Source organism: Cavia porcellus, unplaced genomic scaffold, assembly GCF_034190915.1.
Source record: "Cavia porcellus strain 051 isolate PalLab524CR breed Dunkin Hartley unplaced genomic scaffold, mCavPor4.1 scaffold_14, whole genome shotgun sequence".
NCBI lineage: Eukaryota > Metazoa > Chordata > Mammalia > Rodentia > Caviidae > Cavia > Cavia porcellus.
In genome coordinates this window covers 51,483,570-51,505,635 of record NW_026947497.1, presented here as the reverse complement: position 1 = coordinate 51,505,635, position 22,066 = coordinate 51,483,570, and the positions used below count along the sequence as shown (strand labels likewise).

At 42.4% G+C, this 22,066-nt stretch overlaps 1 protein-coding gene across 16 annotated transcripts in view; it reads right to left on the bottom strand.

Annotated features, from left to right (window-relative positions):
• Positions 1 to 22,066, bottom strand: part of Rapgef2 (Rap guanine nucleotide exchange factor 2) — a 224,964-nt gene that overhangs the window by 56,861 nt on the left and 146,037 nt on the right. Inside the window, exon 1 of one of the 16 annotated variants that reach the window (XM_063260921.1) lies at positions 16,302 to 16,320. The exons of 14 other annotated variants lie outside the window; for them this stretch is intronic. In XM_063260921.1, coding sequence (XP_063116991.1) covers positions 16,302 to 16,304 — 3 coding nt within the window. In that variant the 5' untranslated portion in view covers positions 16,305 to 16,320. Of the gene's footprint in view, positions 1 to 15,002; positions 15,025 to 16,301; positions 16,321 to 22,066 lie in introns of those variants that run through there. One more of the 16 variants, XM_063260920.1, reaches the window with a different exon arrangement.

The window sequence follows — 22,066 nt, the reverse complement described above, 5'->3', positions numbered from 1 at the left end:
TTTGTCACTGTTTCTCTTTCTCTTTTGAGACAAGGCCTTACTATGTAACTCGGACTAGAATCGAACTGACATGCAGCCTAGCCTGGCCTCCAACTCATGGTGCTCCTCCTGCCTCAGTCTCCCACATGTTGGGATTACAGGCACATGCCGCCACCCCGGTAAGAACTTTTACCTTCCTACCAGGCTCAAAAGACACAAGCTTCATGTCAGACAGATTTGAATTGCCTTCTGCTTGACTGCCTCCTAAAGAAGGTGGCCTTGGACAAGAGTGCACCTTAGCTTCTTCTATAAAATGAATGTAATGAAGAGCTACCTGACAGGTGCCCTGCTCGTCTTTTTCACTCCTTCTGCCAACTTTTCCAATCAAAAGTCCCAAAAACTCATTTTTGTAACTGTCATTCATACCTAGTAATATTATTACAGTAGTTCACTTAGTATAAACTCCCCCCAAAAGACTACATATTACATTTTAAATAAATCATATATTTATATGAAAAGAAGTCTGCTCCTTAAAATAGTATTAAGTTTTCCAAAGCTAAGTAACCTGCCAATGAGGTTACTTACTCTATTACAAACAACTTGGGTAGTTTGTGTTCCCAAGCGTGCGGCCTTATTAGACTTGACAGCAAATGCCTCCAAACGTCCCTAATGTGTCTAGAAGCACGCTGAAAGCTACGTGTGTGAACCCTAAGCTGCTCTCTTCCACCCTGGACACCACCTGCAGAGACACAAGCCACGGGGGCAGCTGAGGGTGGAGGGCTCCTTGATTTGCCTCAACAATGCCCAGCTACTTCCCTACACTGCAATGCTGCTTCAAGAACTTAAATAGAGAGCACTGAATAGTAGGCAAACCCTAACATTCATGAATATTTCACACAGATTTCTGTCCAAACATAGGTTGAGGAGCCCTAATTGAAAAAATCTGAAATTCATCAAAATGTGAAACTTTTTAAGTCCCCTCACACCCTAACAGGAAAACTGGACCTATCTCCGGTAATGAATGGGCTGTGGTCCATTACACAGGCACATTTAAAAGCACTGTATAAAATTACAATTGAACTGTTTGCTTCTGGTACCAAGCATGTGGTCTTGGAGGTGCTCAGCCTACCATCCTAACCTCCTCCAAAGCAGAAAGGCCGCCTCGTGCGACTCCAGTATTTGTGAAATGGGGATAAGCTGGACAGGAGTAGGGGATCAAGCACCCCAAGGAGGAAAACAATCAATCAGAATTCCTGAGTGGGGAGAAAGAACCTGTCAATCACAAGATGACTGGCTATTTCAACCACACGCTCTCAGAAGGATAATCAAAGAAAGCACTGAGTAGAAGTCCACTTCAAAACAGAAACACAGAACCCTTTCCTGGGACGAGAAAGCGATGACCTGACTTTAAGTATGGTCTATTCCGCAGTGTGAGCTCAGCCGTCTCACCAGGGACATGACAGTGAGATCACCCATCCCTTTTCTAAGAACCTGCACACACCTCAACTTATTTAACTCTTTCACAACAAGTACTGTGATGACTACTGTAGGTAAGATGCAGAAAGTTAAAGGATTTGCGCTGATTAAACAAACAGGTAACAGAGAGGGAGCCCTGCTGTGAATGATGGGTTCTGGAGTCACACACAGGCAGAGTCAATGTTAACATATTGAATTTATCAGCTGACCTGAACATTCATGGATATTAACCAAACAGTCAAATGGCTATCTATGTAAATTTATTAGTGTTGGTTTTCATATAAATCCCAAACTTATATAGAAAAAAAGTATTTTATATCACTTCTCTCACCTTCACCAATATTTCCAAACTCTGAATGGCGCCTCTACCATCCATAACTCTGGCACTGTACCACCCCTTTCTGAGTCATCCGAGTCCCACTCCATCTAAACTGAGGCGCTGATGTAGCCATGATCACACAGGGCTAGATAATACGAATGAAGCTGACGTTCCATTTTTCTTGCAGGTTCTTTTACAACAATAAGCAGTTTCTATTTGGCTTATAAATATCTTTAAAATGTTACAGTACTATTTAGCAACTGCAATTTTGATATCTAAGATATCATTATTAAATCTGTAAAATCTTTATGTCAGTTGCATCTTTTTTTTTTTTTCTATTTTCTTTCTTGGTACCAGGAATCGAATTCAGGGCCTTGGGCCTGCTAGCCAGGAACTGTGCTGCTAAGCTACAACCCTGGCCCAGTTGCATCATTTAATCTGACACACATTCCAAGCTACCATTATCGGAGTCATTATTATATTTTTGCTCTCTATCGTTAAAGAAAACTAAATTGAAAGCAAACCTTTGAAGAGATTAAAGGAACTCCTTTTTTGGTAATTTTGGTGGGCCTAAGCATTGCCTTCTGTGTAACTCTCCCTATATGTGGAGATCTTAAAACAGTCATGGATCTGGATGTGCACACCCTTGCAAAGGCACGCACTCATGCTGGTCCACTGACTTCCCAGGGGCGACACCTGCACAGCAGGAGTGGCTCCAAGTCACTGCAGGAACTGCTCATCATGTGTTCTCTATGACAGCAGTATCTTTCCAAATGAAAATGTTTATCTGAGCCCCCAAAACAACCCAAAAAGAGCACCTAAGTATCCACAGGACTACTGAGGTCGTTCTGATTACCAGGCACACATGGGCAAAGGAGAACCATGGCTTTATGATGACTGTAAAGTGGTAGTCACCCTGTTCTCACTAGACACACACACACACTCCATACAGACTCATTTCCTTTTTGACTGATGTTTCAACCTTTTACAGCACCTATCTGAAAAGCAAACACTCCCCTAAGAAGTACCGAAAAATCCCTACGTCACTCAGTCCAAGAACTTGTAATGAACGCATGGCCACTGTTGACAGAGTCAGGTGATGAAGTGTCGTCTTCTGGTTGGAAAACTCCTTTGTACACTTTCTCTCAATGTCAGCAATACTGTATTTACTACCGCTATTTTAGGGGCACATGCTGCACAGCAGGCAATGTACTAAACTCTGTTCTAATACATACACTACAGAGCCAACATGAGGTCCAAAGACCTCATCAAGCTGCTCACCCAAAGACCCCAGGAAAGAGGATCCAAAAGCTGTGAATGTTTTAAAAAGTTGCAAAAGAACTATTGTAAGCACATTACAGCAACTACGCCATCTGACACATGTAGCAAACACTGTTCTGACACTCAAACAGAACCTAGATCTGCAAAGTGGCTTGTCCAAAGCCCTTGGAGAAGAGGCTCCGATATCCATGAATGTTTTAAAAGCTGCAAATGAACTAGGAGCACGCTGAAACAACTGTGCCAGCCGTGTAGTAACACTGGCAACACTACAGCCACTAAAACTCGGTTTCTGTCTCTTTGTTTTCCAGAACCACACGGGTAGCAGCAATCCCTCAAGAGGGCAGAGATGCTGATAATATCAGCAGAAAGCAGTTAGACAACCTTGATGAACTCCAAAGGGACTGTGCTTAGTTATCTCAGCTTGGGGGGGGGGGGGAAGCTCAATGGCGTATGGAGCATGGAGTTCAGGAAACAAGTGTTTAAAGTCAAGGAAAAGATCCTTATGGAGGGTTCTCAGCTGCCTTCTTTTGAACAAAAATAAATACAGGTATCTCTCAGTGTGTGAATACGCCTTAGCCCCTTATATAAAATAGCATAGTATTTGCATGTAACCTACACATATTCTCTCCTGTCCTTCATCTCAAGGTTACCTGTAGTTACCTAACACTACACAACGACTATTTACATAGTTGCTTGATCATTTTGCTTCTAAATAATAACCCAAAACTTCCAATACGTGTTCCGTATAAACACAACCCAATGTGATAGAAATCATGGCTGTAGAAACTGTGAGCAGAGAAAACCAAACAATTGTACTTGGTTTTAGGAGAAAACCTCACTCAGAATTAAAAACATTAACTGAAAAGATGTTTGATTATGTGAAAAAGATCAATGCTATCTTTCACCCAAACACGAAAGGCCTTCGGTCTACATTCAGCACAGTGGCTGGGACTGGCTGGCTCGTCCCTGGAGCCCACCTGTGCCTGCTAGGTACACAGGTGGACCGCACTCCCAGCCTCCTTACACAGCACAGGGAGGCAGACTTGAGCATCCACAGTTGGGACTGACCTGCAGCCGAGCACAGAGGCACACGCCTGTAATCCTAGCATTCTGGAGACTAACAGAGTGATCACAATCTGAGCCCAGCCTGGGCCACTGAGCAAGACCAGCATTTTTTTTAAAGGGCTGAGGATGCATGCGTAATGTATTTTGTTTTTGTTTTTTAAGACAAGGTTTCACTCTTTAGTGCAGGCTGGCCTCAAGCTCATGGTGATCCTCCTGCCTCAGCCTCCAGAGTGCAGGGATTATAGGCATGTGGCAGCATGCTCAGCTCAATGTACAGTTATACAACAGATTTTTCATATCCTTATATACAGCATGTATTATAAAGTATGTTTTTGTACTTCTCTCTGTACAAAGCTGAGACAGATCTAGCACATCACTAAGCTAAAAGAATACAACTACTGGTTCATTAAAAAATGTCTGTGGTGTTCAAAAAACCAAAACTATCATAGTATCTTATGAGCCAAAAATAGTAATAAAATATGTAGAGTTATTCAGGACCTTGTGAGTTGGACAGCACTAATATCTATTCAAATTTCAAGATATAAATATTACATGACAGCAATATAAAGTTTGCAGATAACCACTCACCCTTAAAATGTATCATTTAATAGGTTAAACAGAAAACTAAGTTTTATCAACTGATTATTACCTATCAGAATCTCTGAATAGGCCACTTGAGAATGTTTCTACTAAAATGTTATTACGTTCTTTGAAGAAACAGGAATCAAGGAAATGATTTCATTAAGAAAAAGCATACATGCATTCGAACTCCTTGATCCAAGATTTCTGACTCGAGCGCTTGTGTCGGGTAGAGGCAGGAAGCTGGGGAAAGACAACCCAGAATAATACACTGCACAGCAGTGGGTATCTGAAAACGAGTAAGGCAAGGCGGCAGCAGGGGCGGCGGGGGTGGGGGTGGGGGGTGTCTTACAGCTGAAGCAGCATCTGAGTACAAGGTCCAAACAGAAGAAGAGGGAACATGCATTCAGCTTCGAGGATGCAAAGACCACAGCGAGCACAAGCAGGGCAGCAGTCCCAGCCAGCTCTAGAACAGGCAGGTCAGTGCGACCTCTCAGAGTCCAGTAGAGCGCAAGGGTACCGATACCAAATATCCTGATACTGTACACCGAAATCACATGTGGCAGGCAGAGTCTGAGTTTCATTGTGAATGAGATGGGAGCACTCACAAGGTATGCATCACAAATTTAAAACATTTTTTTTATTGCATGGAAACTAAAAACATTAATCTCATAGCTGAGAATAGGAGTCCTCAGAGGCTGGGAGTTAGATAAGGCACCAAGATGAAGCACACAAGGGGTCTCCAGTGTACAACTCACACTGCTGCTTCAAAACAAGAAGACAGACTGGCATGGAAATGCAAATTACTCTGACCTAACTACTATACAAGGTGCATGAACATCAAGGTACCATCCTGTTTGCCACAAATACCTACAAATAATGTCAGTTAAAAAGTTTAAAGAATTTAAAAGCACTTGAAATATCAGCAAAGGTAATAATGTTGCACAAAATAGTTTCATCTCAATATGATGTAATTTTATATAAATACATAAAAATACAAAATAAAACACGATGAAAGAATATACCAACAATTATATTTGCATGATACGGTTATGGACAATTAAATTTTTGGCTCATGTGTATCCTCCAAAGTTTTAATGTGAATATATATTACTTCCATGATGAGAAAAAGAACATTTTAACAGTGATTTCCACATAACATAAACAGAACATATTTATGGTAAAAGGGCCACTGACAGTCAGGTACCTGTCTCTAATCCCAGCACTCTGGGATATGGAGGGAGGATGATCACAAGGTTTGGTCAATTTGTCAAGACCCTGCTGCAAAATTAAAAAATAATAGAAGGGCCTAGGAATGCAGCTATTGCACAGCACCCATGGATCTGTGCCTTCTCCCCCTAAAGCTATGACAAACAGCAGCACCAAAGCCTGTCTTGCCATGGGAGTGACTGGACTGCCGGGCTGCATCTACTGTAAGTTACCAGTGATGGGCACACTGGAGAAATAAATCTATATGCTGAAAATTCTACCACAACCCACTTTTTATTTATACATCATGAAAACACACAACCTGATCCGGCCTCTAACAATCACTGCCAGACTGCATTCCGACTCCACTGCAGTTGCCGCTTCTCCTGGAGGAGAATTACAATCCAGCCAGATCACAACCTTTACACTAAAAATTGCCCTATGTTACCCATCTTAAGTTGCTAACAAAAAATGTTAAGTGTTAATTTTCTGTGTCAGATGTATCAGCTTTTATTGTATTTAAATGGTAAGATATTCACTTTAACATTTGTTTTCAAGAACTTTTAATGATGTCGTTTAATTCCGCAATTGTTTTCAAGGGCTTGATATGTCAGCCTTGACCCACCAGATAATTCTACAGCCTTGGCTTTGTCTGCAGGGCACTGTCACAGAACTGACTGAACTGTTATCATTACAGATCAGTATTCACTGCCCAGGGCCAGCAGGAATACAACAGCCATCAACTGCAGGAACAGAGTTCTGGTCTTCCCAGTCACCCCTCCCCAGTCCCCACAGGTAAACTTTAGACAGGTCTCAAGTGACAGTCAGAACTATGGACACAGGCAAGCAACAGCAACTCCCCAGGAGACTCTTGGCACCTCACCCGTCAAAACTCTAGCATTTTTCATGACCTCCTGATCATCTGCAAAGGTTCATGCAATCAACTGAGCAAGTATATGCCTTCTAAATGAACACCAACTTTCTATGTTCTACAACGTTATCAATCTGCATTTACGTTCCTCAAACTTCACTGCTGTCACTGAACTTTTCTGCTGAGTCCACACTCATGCATATTAACTATTTATCCTAGGTTTAAATCAGGGGCAGAGATAGACCCAGAGGATTTGACACTGCTTAACCTGTGGTGTCACAGTGCACACACATACATCACACACAGGTTCAAGCAAAGGCACTAACCACTTTTGCTTATGAACAGTTTAAATGTCACAAGGGAGCTACACAGCCTCGATTCATTCAGGGCTCACAAAACTAAGCAAGCTCACCGCATGCAGACCGCTCCACAGCAGGTCCACACCGGGGACCCACCATACTCATACTCTGCACACTGCTGCATGACTCCCACCTCATGTGGGGTCTCATTACAGTCTCACAGCTTCCCTTCAAAGTGAGCTCCACGTGGCAAAAAGTAAGTGTTTAGGACCTGACAGGAAAACTGACCCCGATGATCTCATTTTTGCTTGAAATCCTGCAGTGGCCTCCATTTAGCCACTTGAGTCAGTCTGAACCATGGCCACCCAGCGGCCCCTAGTGACCTTCTTGTCTTTACTGTCCTGTCCTGTGGGAGAGCTCTTAACCTGACCACTTCCTCTGGAGCTGCATGACCTCTCAGGCGCCAGCGCAGGGCTCACATACCCACTCAAGCGGTCACTGACTCCTCTGGATGAGTCTGGTATTGGAGACCACTATGAAGCAGCTCTGAGAAGGATTTAAAATTAACTAACTGGCTTCTATGTTTATCTGTGAGTCTGTCCTAAACCTAGGCCCTTGTCTGGCAATAGGAGCTGATTCATAGTAAGTGAATTTCTATGAATCACTGGTCCTGGCTGAGGCCTATAGTGGCCTGTGAGGTCAGAAATACCTCAAAGGGCAAGATAAGGCCAAGCTGCAGACACTTGGCTTAAACATCAATCAAGGAGACATCCCCAAAGTGACTCCCAAGGTCCTGTTCATTTGCCTGTGCTTCCTCAGTTTCCACCCCCCCCCTTTGTTGTTGAACCTAATAAAAATGGGCAGTCCAGAAAAGTCTTTGTCTTAGCCCTCCAAGTCTCGTGCTCAGCTAAAGGGTTTTGACCCTCCTGGAGCCCTAAAAATCATACCGCTTGTCTCATTTTATTTAAGCCTCCATCTTACACTTGTTTGGGAGACTGAGGATCTAGGTCAGGACCTAATAGTCTGGAGAACTGGTCACCCTTGTTCACCACCCTTTACTAGCTTCACACACAGTCAGCACCGAAATAAACAACTCACTGAGCTGTTAACCTATGAAGGGCGAGGACGCTGGGGCAGGTGGACAGCAACAGAGCCAGGGCAGTCTGGGCCTGGAGCTCCCACCCTCACCCACCAGCCACTGTGCCTTCCTCAGAGTTACAGGCAACAGCAGACAGAAGTCATGAAATTGCCTTCATTTCGTTTAATAAATGAAGTAACTACAGTTAGGCAATGAACTTAGTTCAGATTTCCTGGAAACTAGGACAAAAAAGTTAAGGACAAAACTTCTGAACTCACAAATTTGTAACTTCCTATTTTCCAGATTGCGCCAGAGGAGTGTGGCAGATCCAGGAGTCTATACTCTGCTCAGCCTGGAAGTTTCACTTACCTAATTCATCAGCCGACAAACACTGCACTGCTGACAGCCTGTAAGGAGCAGATTACTGGAGGGCTCCCTGGGGCTCACGCTCCCGGGGGAGGCAGCCACACAGACTGGTCTTGGTACCCTGAGCCAGAGCCTGGAAAGTGCTGAACAGTGCTGGCTGGGGAAAGGAGCAAGTGCTTGCTCGGAAGCCATTCTGAGAAAAGGCCAGCTAAAGGCACCCAGCGGAGACCCACAGGGAAGGTGCTGAGGGTGGGGGAAACATCCAGAGCAGTGGTGGCAAACCACTTAGAACTTCTAAGCCAGCTGTGGCACACATGCCACAGGCTCATCTCCACTGGGCAGGGAGCAAAGTCCTGGAGGCACTGAGAACTTAGGAATGTTCCAGAAACAGAGGCTCCTTCTGACTAGCAGGGAGAGTGAGGACAGCAGGGCAGACAGCTGAGATCCCTCAGGGAGCATGGACACGGGGCCATCAGTGACAGCAGCTGAGGGCCAGAGCAAGGGCCACTGATGGAGTCTTTCCAAGAATGCAGGAGGCCCCTACGCTTCTGAAACAGGTGGTTCCAAGACCCAGTTCCGCTTCAGAAGATCCTGATGGGAATGGGCCAGAATAGAAGTAGGCCTGAAATGAGATCAGAGTGAGATGCACTGCCTATACTGTGGCAAACAAGCTCATTGATGGCCTGCCAGACCCAGGGACAGGATGCCACAGGATCTCTACACTCAACCACTCAGTTTTTTCAAGAATTAAAAGTTTACCCACTTCACACACAAGGGTGGCTGCATGTGTAAGGACTGCAACAATACATGATCAGTACTGGCTTCCTGTAAGTAACGTACTGGCTTCCTGTAAGTAATGTGAGTAAACAACCAAGTTTCCATGGCGTGAGACATCACAGCACAAAAACTTCAAGTCGCTGCAGAATGGTCACTTATCAGACAGAGCACTTATTTCCATCAACTACCTAAAATCACCAGAGATTAGCATCGGAAGGTCAGATTATAGTATGAAATTGGACTCTATGGCTAGTTCCATACTGGTTGTGTGACTCAAGGAAATCACTGTAATTCTTTGCATCTCAGTTGGCTCACCAATGCACACACCATATCTACACCGATCCAGATAGTTACGAGAACAAATAAATGACAGATATGAAAGAATTCCAGTAATACACAGCATTAGGCAAACGAAAGCTTCATTATAAAACCAGGACAGGCCTACAGGATTAAGGACTCACTTAGCACAATCCATCCACGTCTCAACCACAGCAGTGGAGCTGTGGTGAGGTGAATAGGTCATGGCACTGCTGGAACTAGAAGCCAGGTCTCACTTTCATGTAATAAAGAAAAGTTAATTTGATTAGCATCCAAATTTTCTACAATGTAAACTGTACTAGTAACTTTAAAAATACTATTTCTTAAAGAAAATACTAAGAAGGAAAAGTAACCTGGAATTTATCATTGTGTTTTTATTATGTCATGTAAACAAAAATGAACATGATATTTTAATGTCAATTCTACAATATATACATATTGATTGTTCTTGTACATGCAGATAATTTTTATAGCACTGTAAGGTCTAGGGCCTACACTTCAGAGACAAGTAACCACCTATTTTTTGCACTGGATTATACTGAAGACCTTCAAAGACAGTCTGATCTCCAATACAATTCACATTGATATTTTTCCCTAAATAGAATATCTACTTTTTTTTGTTTGACACAGGGTCTCCCTATGTAGTTCAGGCTGGCTTTGAACACACTACATAGCCCGGGCTGGCCTCAAACCTGCAGCAATCCTCCTGCCTTGACCTCTGGAGTGCTGGGTTTACAGGCTTGTGCTACCACACCTAATAATATCTGCATTTCTAAAACTTAACATCTAAAATTCCTAAGCAGCTTACTCCAAAAGCCTTTTTCTGCTTAAACAATATTTCCACATTTTGTATAAAGGTTAAATGTTAAGTACCATATACATTTAACACATTATTAATTCCAATTTGTCAGTAGGACCACTAATGTGAATACCCGGTCATTACATATGCTGGCTACTTATTACCTTAGGCCTTTACATTCCACTCAGTTTCAGCTTAGTTTAGCCACAAAGAAGGAAAAAAATCCTCTCCAGGTAAAATGATTATCTGCTCTCGATGAACTTACAGAATGTTTGCCTAAACCTACACCCTTTGTACTTTTTATTCACCCATCTCTCATGTGCCCCCTAAATATTAAGAGACTTTTCTATGTTAAACACATCTTGGATCCTCCAGGTAGGTGATCAACCTAACAGATTGAGGTTTACAGTCCTATAGGGAGAGAGATAATAAGCAGAAAACTTCAATGCTGAAAACAGTAACAATGTGTGACAATGAATTAAAACAACAGGCTGTCACAGAAAGGTGGAGTGGCCCCTGTAGGATGGCCTGCCAGGAAACCTGTGACAGCCAAGATCTGCATCTGGGAGCCACCAGGGACGCAGGCCGAGCTCTGTGCAAAGGCAACAGCTCCTGGAAAGGCTCTGGGAAAGGAGAATCTGGGAGGGCAGAGGGGATGCAGAAGACAGCATAGGAAGAGTATGGGAGAGGAGTAGGCAGGGCTGGCTCATGCAAGTGCCTCAGGGGTACAGATTCTATCCTGAGTGCAACAGTGAGTTAGTGAAGAGCTGAGAGCACAGAAACGGTGGGGAGTGATCCTCTAGAGAAATGAGGGGAGGGGAGGACCTGCCGCACCGGACCACAGCCTGCGCTAGGCAGCAGCTGTGAGGAAGAGCTCTAAGATTCATTCTTACAGACTGGAATAAATAAGCCTCACCTGAGGTGGCACAGCCAGCATTGGCAAGAGGAGATTTAAAGCAGGACATATAGTTTATAGGACTGGTTTACAATATTCACCCAAGAAAGCAAATGCAGAAGAGTACACATCTGTCCACTCAAAAAATCCAGCAGAGGGCTGGGACCTAGAGTCCAGGACAAAGACTCATGCAAGTCTGTATCAAGGACCTTCACTGGAAAGGCCCAAAGGTCAGCAATGGAAGCCAGAAAGTCTGTGCCAGCAGGCTGAAGATCTACACTGGAGCCAAGAACATTCAAGGTAAGGACCCAGAAAGGTACCACAGCCTCCTGAGCAACATCGAGGACTTGAGCTCCTCCAATAATGACAACAGCCGAGTTCGTATCAGGAAGCCAACACGACAAGGAAGATCAGCACCATCTTCCCCTCCAGCTCTGCTTTTATGCTGTTGGCACTGATCCTCAGGTGGGCCTTCACTCCCAGCACCACGCTGACTTAGTTCAGCTGGGTGTTACAAGGTACCCATTAGTTAATACACCAGACTGAGGCTATGGTGGTATGGGCAATGTGAAGAACCGAAAAGAAATTGTGGTGTGGGCTTCACTATCCAGACAGAGGGCAGCGTGCACAACGGGGAGATGAGGAGAAGGGGGGTCCACAGATCTGCTGGCTTCTGAGGGTGGCATGGCTTGGCTGGGTTGCATTTGTTTGTTTACTGGTGGTTGGAAGAACACTTCAATGGTTCTATTTGGGCCATATGGACCATGTGGAGTCTCAAGTGATAGCATCCACATTAAATAGCTAGCAGGCAACTGTCCAGTCTTGAATTTCATTATGATCAACCAATGGATATAGAGGATTTAGGGGCAAAATTCTGTAAAGCTTTTCACCCGCTCATAAGAACTTACAGGTTAACTCATAAATATGACCCATGCAACTACAATGTTGAGGAAGAAGATATTTTGATTCGTTCTGTGACTGGACAGTGATTTTCAAATTAACAGGTGCAGGAACTAACAAAAGAGATAAAAGGTCTCAAGCTGGTCATCCTCTTCAAGTAAGTCATTATTTAAAAGTGACATACATGCCAGAAAAAAAAAACAGCCCATAAGAATGTAAAATAGATATTAATTTATTTTTCAAGTTTGCTTAGAAAAATCTAGGTACTTCCCTAATCTTTGAAAAACATCTGAGAAATACCTAGTGCCTCCTCCAATCAGAGAAACCTAGTAAAAGCTGAGGTGAAATATGAACTTGACTAAATCTTGTACACTTGAATTACTCTGCCTTTGTAAATAAATGCTGTCATTTAATGCTTTCAATTTTATCAGCAGAATTAGTAAACACCTGGGTCAGAAATCTTTCCTTTTACATCTCAATTCAGAGAATTCACTTAAAGACTACAATCAAGAAAAATTAAATAGTACCCAACTACCAACATTGAAACATATCGAACAAATCAGAAATAAAACTTTTTCTTCCATGTATCCTCTTCACATGAAGGCCCAGGATCTGACACAAATTAAGTACCTTTACATAAACCAAGGATACCTGCATGTCTTCACAGAAGACCAAACTAAAGCTTAGTCAGGTATTTTTTATCAATTTTGGAAAACGAGGGGGGGGGGCGCGGGGGGGAGTGAAAGTCACAGAGGTGGGAAATAATGTCTAGGGAATACTCCCTCCCCAAAAAAGCAATCATCCAGTTACAAGGTGAATGGATTGCCTTAGGTAGTAAGAGGAGCAGCAAAGTGGTAAACCACACAACTGCCAAGAATTTCATGTTTTCTATGTTCCAGTTCACAATGGTTCAAATCTATGTAATGTTTTGAAGTGAATGGGACAGGGATCCAATGCTTTCACTCAGGAAGAGGGGAGCAGAGTGTCTACTGAAGTGGCATCTGTGTACCCTCCACCCAGAGGCTGGCTGGCTTAGCTCTATGCACACATGTGCACATGTATGTGTATTTTCACTGCCTCTCCCTGATGGCGAGTCCCCAGGTTCCTAAGAAGACATCTTGGAAGTCTGGCCTCACAATTCCTCCAGGACCACTTGGGGCTGTGTGTGCAGGAAGGAGCTTCTGGAAACTCCTGCCTTCTGGGCAACACGGAAAACACGTTCAGCTGGCAGGGTCAGCCACTGCATCCCTGAGCTTGGGAGCCTGGCCCTTTCCCAGGGGTCTGATTGGGAAGAGGTGGTGTGAAAGAACAATTATTACTCCCGGGGGGGGGGGGGTTTCACCAGAAAGCTAGAGAAGAGGCCAAGGAAGCTTTTATTTTACTTCTTAGTAAAGAAACTTTAGTCTGCATTTGGTCACTTTCCTTAAATTGAAATTCAGATGATTTCACATGAAACAGCCTGAAATCAAACATGTCACACTTAGCACGAGAATTTTAGTGCTAACACCTCTTCTGGCACAGATTCCATTTTCACTGCATGCACATTTGGGAAGGGGATGGAGAAGGAACTCATGGCTCAAGAATCTGGCAACTGCTTGAATTTCACTGTAAAGAAGCATCATTAGGAAGCTAAAATCTGAGTCACTTAATATCAGGCTTCAACTAAATTCTAAATGGTTACATAACACCACTAATTTTTAAGAACAAGAAAAGGCTTTTCAAAAAATGTCACAGCTTTAGGGCCTTTCTGTATTTCATACTATAAAATGCCTTATCTGCTCTTTCTATATATGTAGAGCTATATCTCACATATAAAACTCATTTTTGTTCTTCCTTGAAAAATAAAAGATCTCCACACCCTTCAATAGATGCCCACCGTTAACCTATCTCTCCAAGATATGTCTTTAGGATTAAGTAACTTGTTTTTCTACGATATTGCTTTGTATTTACATTACAGTGTGAAATACATAGGATTCTACCACATAATTAAAGCATCACTAAGATCCCAGTGAATTTACACATCACCAGACGACTTAAAGTTAAAGACAAGTGTTCCTCAAACAGATGCTCCACCCCATGCAGACGGCCGTCTGAATGAGGAACCAAAGTTTTCACTCATGTTTGGACACTTTGACATGTAGTGAGGATAACTTTTACATTTTGGAAAATGATATTTGAAAATTAATAAACGTGTTTAAAACGTCCAAAGCTTCCCTAAATTAAGTGCTTTAAATTAGCAAAAACTAAATTGTATTCATTATGAACCTCCAGCACCTGCTTGTGAGAACAAGTGTCAGGAACAGCTAACATTAATTTACTGGAGCAGTAAGAGCTGCATTCTCCAGTAGCTGAGAGGGATGAGAAAAGAGGACAGCATTTTAACTTCAAATAAAACCATGTTTTAGAGCAAAAAGAAAGGAAATAAACCAGGCCTCTCTTACATGCTCAGCACTAAATTATCCTTCACAAAGCCAAGTGTTTATTTTTTTGATCAATAAAGCAGCATATAAGGTTAAGAAGTATAGAACTCCTACATTCTAGCCTTTACATTTTTCTTCTTTAAAGAAAATAATAGTGATAAGCTCCGCAGTGACTATTTTAAATTCCTCAAACCACATCACAATAGCACATTACAGTATACACATGATGTCATATATAAATATGACCCACAAGCCCATGCTTCTGTAATCTGTATTGAGACCAAATAAAGACATTTCTATTTGGATCATTTTTCTACACAAAGGTTAACTAGAAAGATCATCCTTAAATTAAAAAGAAACAGAATACATACCATGATATAGTCTCTTTCGTTAGAAAAGGCAAGAAGAACAGATTTAAATTAAGGCTCGGTACATAAAAGCTGAAAGCATAGAATTTGTATCCACATAATGAACTGATGTCTCCTCTAAAGACGTCAGATTGCTGTTCAGCTAAACTATCTAAAAATACCTCCTTGCAAACACACACACGAAATGACTACAAAGACAGGTCTTACTAAGCAGCTCTACTTGCACAAATTCACTTTAACAAGCGGGGAAAATGCTGAAATACTTAGGGAAAAAATTAGCAGGATTTTTTCTTATCAACTGTGATCTTCTATGAGCTATTTTGCAAACCAGTTCCAATTTTGTAAAAAGTAATTAAAGATCTTAAAGCAAATCCTAATTGATGTAAAATGTCCAACAGAGAATTGTGTCCTAGGAACTTAAAATAAGATCAAGGAAAATAAATCTCTGAATTGCCATCATTATTAAAAACCAAGAAGGAAAATTTCTAGCTGGAAAACCAGGAGTCAATCATGGCTGGCACTGTGGTCAGACCCTGAACCTCACGTGCAGCTCCCAGAAGCCATTTCTGAAGCGCGCACCATTAGCAGCACCTCCCTGACGAGGAGAGCGCCTCAGAGCATTCCGGCAGCCTGTTCAGCATCACACAGCCGAGAGAAGAGACAGAGCTCAGCCCACATGGCCGCTCACAGCACTCTAATGTGAACGACGGGCTCGAGAGGGAAACTCTGTACCTCTTTTTATTCAAACCTCAAGCTGCACCTATCATATAGGAAGACCCCCACTTAACCCCTACCATCGGTGAGTAAATAAACCATATGTATACATACACTTCATAAAATAAGACTTAACTTTAACAATTTCAAAATAATGTTGTGAGGTAAATGGGTTTCATAATTGTGATCTCCATTTTGAATTGAGAAGAAAGAAACCTTAAGAAGACAAATCACTTACTTAACTGTTGCACAAAACAACGGTGTCAAGCAAGGTGTCTGTACCCTTCCTGGAATGCTTCCTTCCTATTACTATGTGGAAAGTCCACAGGTAGAACAACTGTCATGATTTTGCTATGAATGTCCCTAGATGACTTGCTACCCACACCAATAATCAGGCCAAGGGGACACTTCAGAGCTGCTCACTGGCTTTTCTATAAATCAACTGAACGGAACCCCTTTTTTCATGGTAGTTTGGATGACACTTAAACAGCAACAGAGAAAATAAGGATATGCTCCAAGCCAGCAGATAAGACCTGCTCCCTGAAGCAGGGATCGGACCCTGCTTGCAAGCCACCATCACTCACTCACCATCACTATGCAGTATCTTCAGAGCGGAGGCCCAGCCAAAGCCCTCTGCCGAGGAAGGGCTGTTCTCGATGCAAAGATGCCCCCATCATGGGCTTTCTGTCAGCCTGCTGAGGCCAGGTGAGAACACACTTTAACAGGTCTCTAAAAACTATAATTATAATCCCAAATCCAGAGCATACATGTTACACAGACAGATGATGGGTTTTAAAGAATTATTACAACTGTAACAAAGATACTCCAATTATTACTTAAGTATATTTTAAATGGCTTGGATAAGGTAGCTAAGTCTGTTTGGCTCAGAAAACTACTTCACCTAGTTACATACTAACATTAGCTCCCAATAAGTTATTTGTCTAGCTTAACTAAACACATCAAGCAAGCAACTGTATCACTCAAGCAGTAAGCCAAAGCAGAACTCTTTTCTAAATTCAGGTCTAAATGTAGGACAATGTAAAAGATCTCTAGAAAACTGCACAGATATGACTCTTCAGGCTAACAGCTGATTAGTAAGAAAAAAATTGCATATGAAGATTTCGAAGAATTCCTCAGAATAAAATTTGTACTCTTACAATTACGCCCCACCTTGAGGAGGAAGACAATATACTGCTTTTATTTTCATCAAAATCAAGGTAGTTATTACACATCTTATGGTGGGGTGGCAGTAGTTACCACATCACAAGTAAGAAATTCCTTCAAAACCAACACCAAAGAAGATCAACTGAATATAGAGGAAAGAATAACTTGTTCTCAAATCATCTTCTCAAAGCAATTATAGTCCAGAGACACATCAAACACACAAGGAATTGTCCTTTTTGCAATTTTGTACTAAGAACAAATTTTACCAGGTGCCTCCACAGCTTCCCCAAACAAGTATGCATATGACTGTCTGCACACACCTGCATATAGACAAGCATGCCTGAGGGTTTGCCATGTATTAGCTGCAAACTTCGGAAAACTCACTTCTTTCTGTCTTGATTTCTTCATGTATAACAAGCGGACACTTGCACTGTTGTGAAGATTAAATAAAATGACAAATAAAAGAGTTAAACATTGCCTAGAACATCTAAACCATATCTCAATAGATCTCTGATCTACTACTATTCTATAATCAACTGACAAACACAAGCCAAGTCTTATTAATAACCAAGCCAGCATCCAGGTAAATCCTGACATTGAGCTTTCACTGACCAGTGGGTCTGTACAAAGCCAGCTGATGATGCAAACAAGATTTAATTCCACAGCCAACAGTACTTTGCTACTGTTGCACCATGTGAATGCCACTATACAAAACGTGTAATTTACTCAAGTCTTATGTCTTATTAACTGATTCTGAGATTTTATTTAGTATCTCAGAAATCAGAATCCACCATGTAAGCAATGAAAAAAAAAACACTACTGAGTCATTTAAAGCAAGGATAATCAATAAATGGTATCTTAAAGTTGATGAAGATTGCTATCTTCATTAAAATACACTCAGTCAAAACTTTAAGGACGACTGGTGTCAAGAAATTTCTGATGTTTCCACCTGGCCATACAATATAATTAAAAATGAGAAATTATTTAGTGGCTATGTCCTGATCAATAGAGATGATTTGACTCTTACAAGTCACCCTAAAATCCCATGTTCATGACCATGGTAAGAGCACACAGTGCCCTGATCACACATCCCAAAGCCCTGACCCACACAATATGATTGTCATATATCCAGAGGACAACACCAAAGCTCTTTGAAAGACACTTGAAAGACTCTGCAACCAGAGCCCTGTGAGGACCTGGCCTTCCTGGTGCTGCCTGTTCCCACTCTGACTCAGGGCGCTGGCCAGCCCCTGGGCCTCACTCACGTCCGCACCCCGTCCTACCCTTTATTTTCCCCATGTCTTGTTTGCTTCCTGCTCTTATCTGAGAGCATCTCAAGGCTGATTCCCTCCTCTGCACACTGCTCACAGTGCCCGGGATATCTCTGTGTACACTGCCATGCACTGTTTGTCCCTACTCCTCACCCAGCATTTAAGTATACACTACTCCAACTACAAGCACAATTTTCAAACCATATTTAACTTCTTTTGTAGAACTCTGAAGAAAACCCCTAAGAACACCCCCAATATTTAACAAATGTGTTGTTTCAGTATTCTCATTTCACAAAGAGAAAAAGAACATATAATTTCAAAACAACAAAAAGAAACTTCCGGTTAAAGGAACAGTAATATAGATTCATCTTCACACACAGTTCATGTTTTACAATGATTTCAAGCCACCATTGCAGAGTCAAAGGGTGTTATCACCCAAAAACCCCTCTCTGTCCCTCACCCCTCCCTCAAAAGCACTGGGGATCACTCAGGGGGGCTCTACCATTGACCACTCTCTTCACCATCCCTTCTGAGACCAAGTCATCCAAAATTGTCTGAGGGGGACTCAAACTTGTGATGCTCCTGCCTCAGCTTCTGTGGGATTACATGTATGCACCACCACACCCACCTAAAACATGTGTCCCCAAGCTATGTTTTTAGTATGGAAACAGATGTCTTTCTTTCCTGATTAGGCACACATTTAGTAATTCCTCAAAGGTTTACCTTCTGAAATCTTACTCAGCTAGCAAGGAAGAGATATGAATTAAATAAGAAACAATCTATTCCATGTTGTCCTCCTCTCTTAAAAGAAAAGAGTTTAAATAGCCTTATTCTTGAGAAAAGGCTGAGGAACATTCAAACTTACTGGTGTCCCTTTTCCTACAGCTAAGTGGGCTTTTCACTTACTCTCATTACTGCCAACTGTGGCGCAACTGCCCAAGGAGACGGGGGCCTCGGCCTGCTGCCAGGGGCCTTGGCTCCCTGTCCAGGGTGGAGGCAGGGACAGCACAGCGGAAGGTAAAGAGGCTGGGCCTGCTGGTGGCCATGGGACTCCTGACCAGCGGGGAGGCAGAGAGGATGGTGTCTCTTTACTTCTCTTTCTTTCAGCTTCTCTTTTATCTCCCTATCTTAAAACTTTGTCCACACTTCGAGAAAAACACCAAGTAGAAGTAAGTTTAAGATGGTGCTATATTCTTTCCCCCAGGTAGGGCATTCGAATGCTAAATGGCATTCTTCACTTACTGAATTTCTGACTAGTGCTGACATTTCTGATCGCCAGTTTTTAAGGCTGATGATTTTCCTGCCAGGTCTTATTTTTAGAGAAACTGTGTATTTTTAAAAATTACAGTCAAGCAGTTTCACTACTCAAAGTGCATCTTTTCCAAATAAGTTTCAAATTCTATTTAGGTAAATAAATGTCATACCCAAAGGAGCATTATTTTGACATTTAACATTTGCTGTTTCCACAAGTGATACTACTTTCAGTAGGAATAGGAACCATTATTCACATTTAAATTATCACTTAAGAGAAAGAAAAGTGCACTTTTGAGGGGAAAAGTGTAAAAGTAACAGCTATGAGGAAAAAGTTCACCTCATCCTTCACACCCTCAACCCCAGAAGCCAAGTATAAACCCCGCCCGCCTGCCCACCAGTGCTGGCCCAGGACAGGGACCTTGCAGAGTTGTCTCCCGCAAAGAACTCTGGGAATCTTCATTCTCCCATTAATAAAGGTACGGTGCTGGAAGTTCCATAACACCCACAAAAAAATTATGCGCCACAATACTCCCTTCTACCTCCAAACACTACACAAAATCAGAAGGGTACTTCGACTTATTAAAAAGTACTTTCAGGGGCTGGAGGTTTAGCTCAGCGGCATAAGTGCCTGCCTTGCAAGCAGGCAGTCATGAGTTCGATCCCCGGTACCAGTAAAAAGGAAAAAGACAAAAAAAAAAAAAAAAAAAAAAAAAGTACTTTCAAATGTCTGGTTTACTCCTTGGGGGTATGGGGTGAAGACCAACTCCACAGGAGGACCACAATTAACCCCACAGGCTCGCAAGTCACCTTCCATTGCCTTCCTGTCATCAGGCTGTCACACTGCACCCTGGTACTTGCAGAAGAATGACTCAAGTGTTGACCTACTGAAAACCAGCCTTGGCTGAGGCATCACTCGGGGCAGGGCATTCACCAAGCTCAATGAGGGAATCTTTATGCTCTCGAATAGTCAGCATTAAGAATATTTGTCACATGAAATAGGGTAGCTATTTCTCCAAAGTAATGTCTACTGTCAAGTAAACTGAGTATAATTTTAACCTTTCCCACATATCTAAGTCACAAATGAATTATGGCTAACATAGTTACAGAGACACAGAACTATACATATGAAATACAAACATGTACTTAGATTACACAAAGTAAGGGAAGGAGGTTACATATCAAAACCAATATTTCATCTCTCTAGTGTTCACTGCAGACTGTAACCTCTCTAATTGCAATGGAATTTTTCAGTCACTCTGCTAACCACTGAACAGAAGGCTGACCCAGGTCTGAAGTGTCTCTGCCTCTAAGGTGAACGTGCAGTGTAAGTCAGGAAAAAGGAGCTGGTGTACTATGATTGTTTCACTTTCTCATACCAAAATGCAGTGCTTTTAATATTGCAGTCAGTGTGACACAAAATCCATTAGATAGAATGCTAATTTTTGGAAGTCAGCTCACGAAGCTAGTATAGGAACTGCATGAGTCTAAACGAAAAGAACTGAAGTGTGTGATCTAAGTGTGTATGTAAAGGAAACCCAGACACAGGTGACAGCTGGAAAGCTACTCAGCAAGGACACTGATCCTCACCACAGCCTGAGGCAGGACCGCAGGTATCACATGCGTGCATATACACACACGCACATGCACACACACACAGAGGAGGTGTAGAAACGTACACATGTGAAAGAGAACATGCCGAATGCACACAGGCTGACGTCTGAGGTTTAGGCAAGAAGAAAGGTCAGAAGGTGCCTGACAGCTGACGCGCTCCAGGTTACATTGTCTGCATGCCAACAGGACAACAGCAGGAGGCTGAGAGGTCAAGAGAACTCCCTGTGTGATACAGGCAGTCACCTGTCAGCAGTAAACAAACAGCAAACATCCATGTTTAGACTCTTTCAGCTTTATACTACCTACCTTTGGGAGCTACACTCCACACAGTTTTCTAACTCATTCTGTGACACTAATACAATCTTAAAAGCACTGCATTTTAGCATCAGAACCAGACTAGGTCACAAGCATGTGTCACATCTCTGATATAAACACTACTTGTGCGGGGACCTCTGTGCTGAGCTACAGCCCCAGCCCCTTTTTAACTTTGGGGTAGGATCTTGCAAAGTTGCTTAAATTGCCCCAGCTGGGCTTAACTCATGATCCTCCTGCCTCTGGGTCCTAGGGTGCAAGGATTACAAGCATGTACCCATCCCAGCCAGCTAAAAACACCCTAATGATGAAAGAAAACAAAAATCTTAGAACAAGGAAATTAGTAGAGACCCTGAGGACATATTTACAAATTTGCATTTAAATTACACATGTGTCTATGTTTACACACACACACACGTATCAATGTGTATGTAACCACTCATTTTTAAACCTTTTCTAAGAACCTCATAAGCATAAGCAAAACCATAATAAAAAAATTCATTGATAATGTTACATAGACTGGATAAGAAAAGCTTTTAAAAAGTTTTTGAAGGTTACTGCAGACCTAGAAGTAACAAGCGTTTGCTGCAGCTCCTGTGTTGCACCCTGGGGATTGGTCGCGTGCACGCTTGCTCTTGGGGTGTGCCCTCCATCCTGAGAGCAGTGGCCCTCCCCTACACAGACCACCTGAGTGCAACAGTGTCAGCCATTTGCGGTCAGATCTGCACTCATGGACCTGAG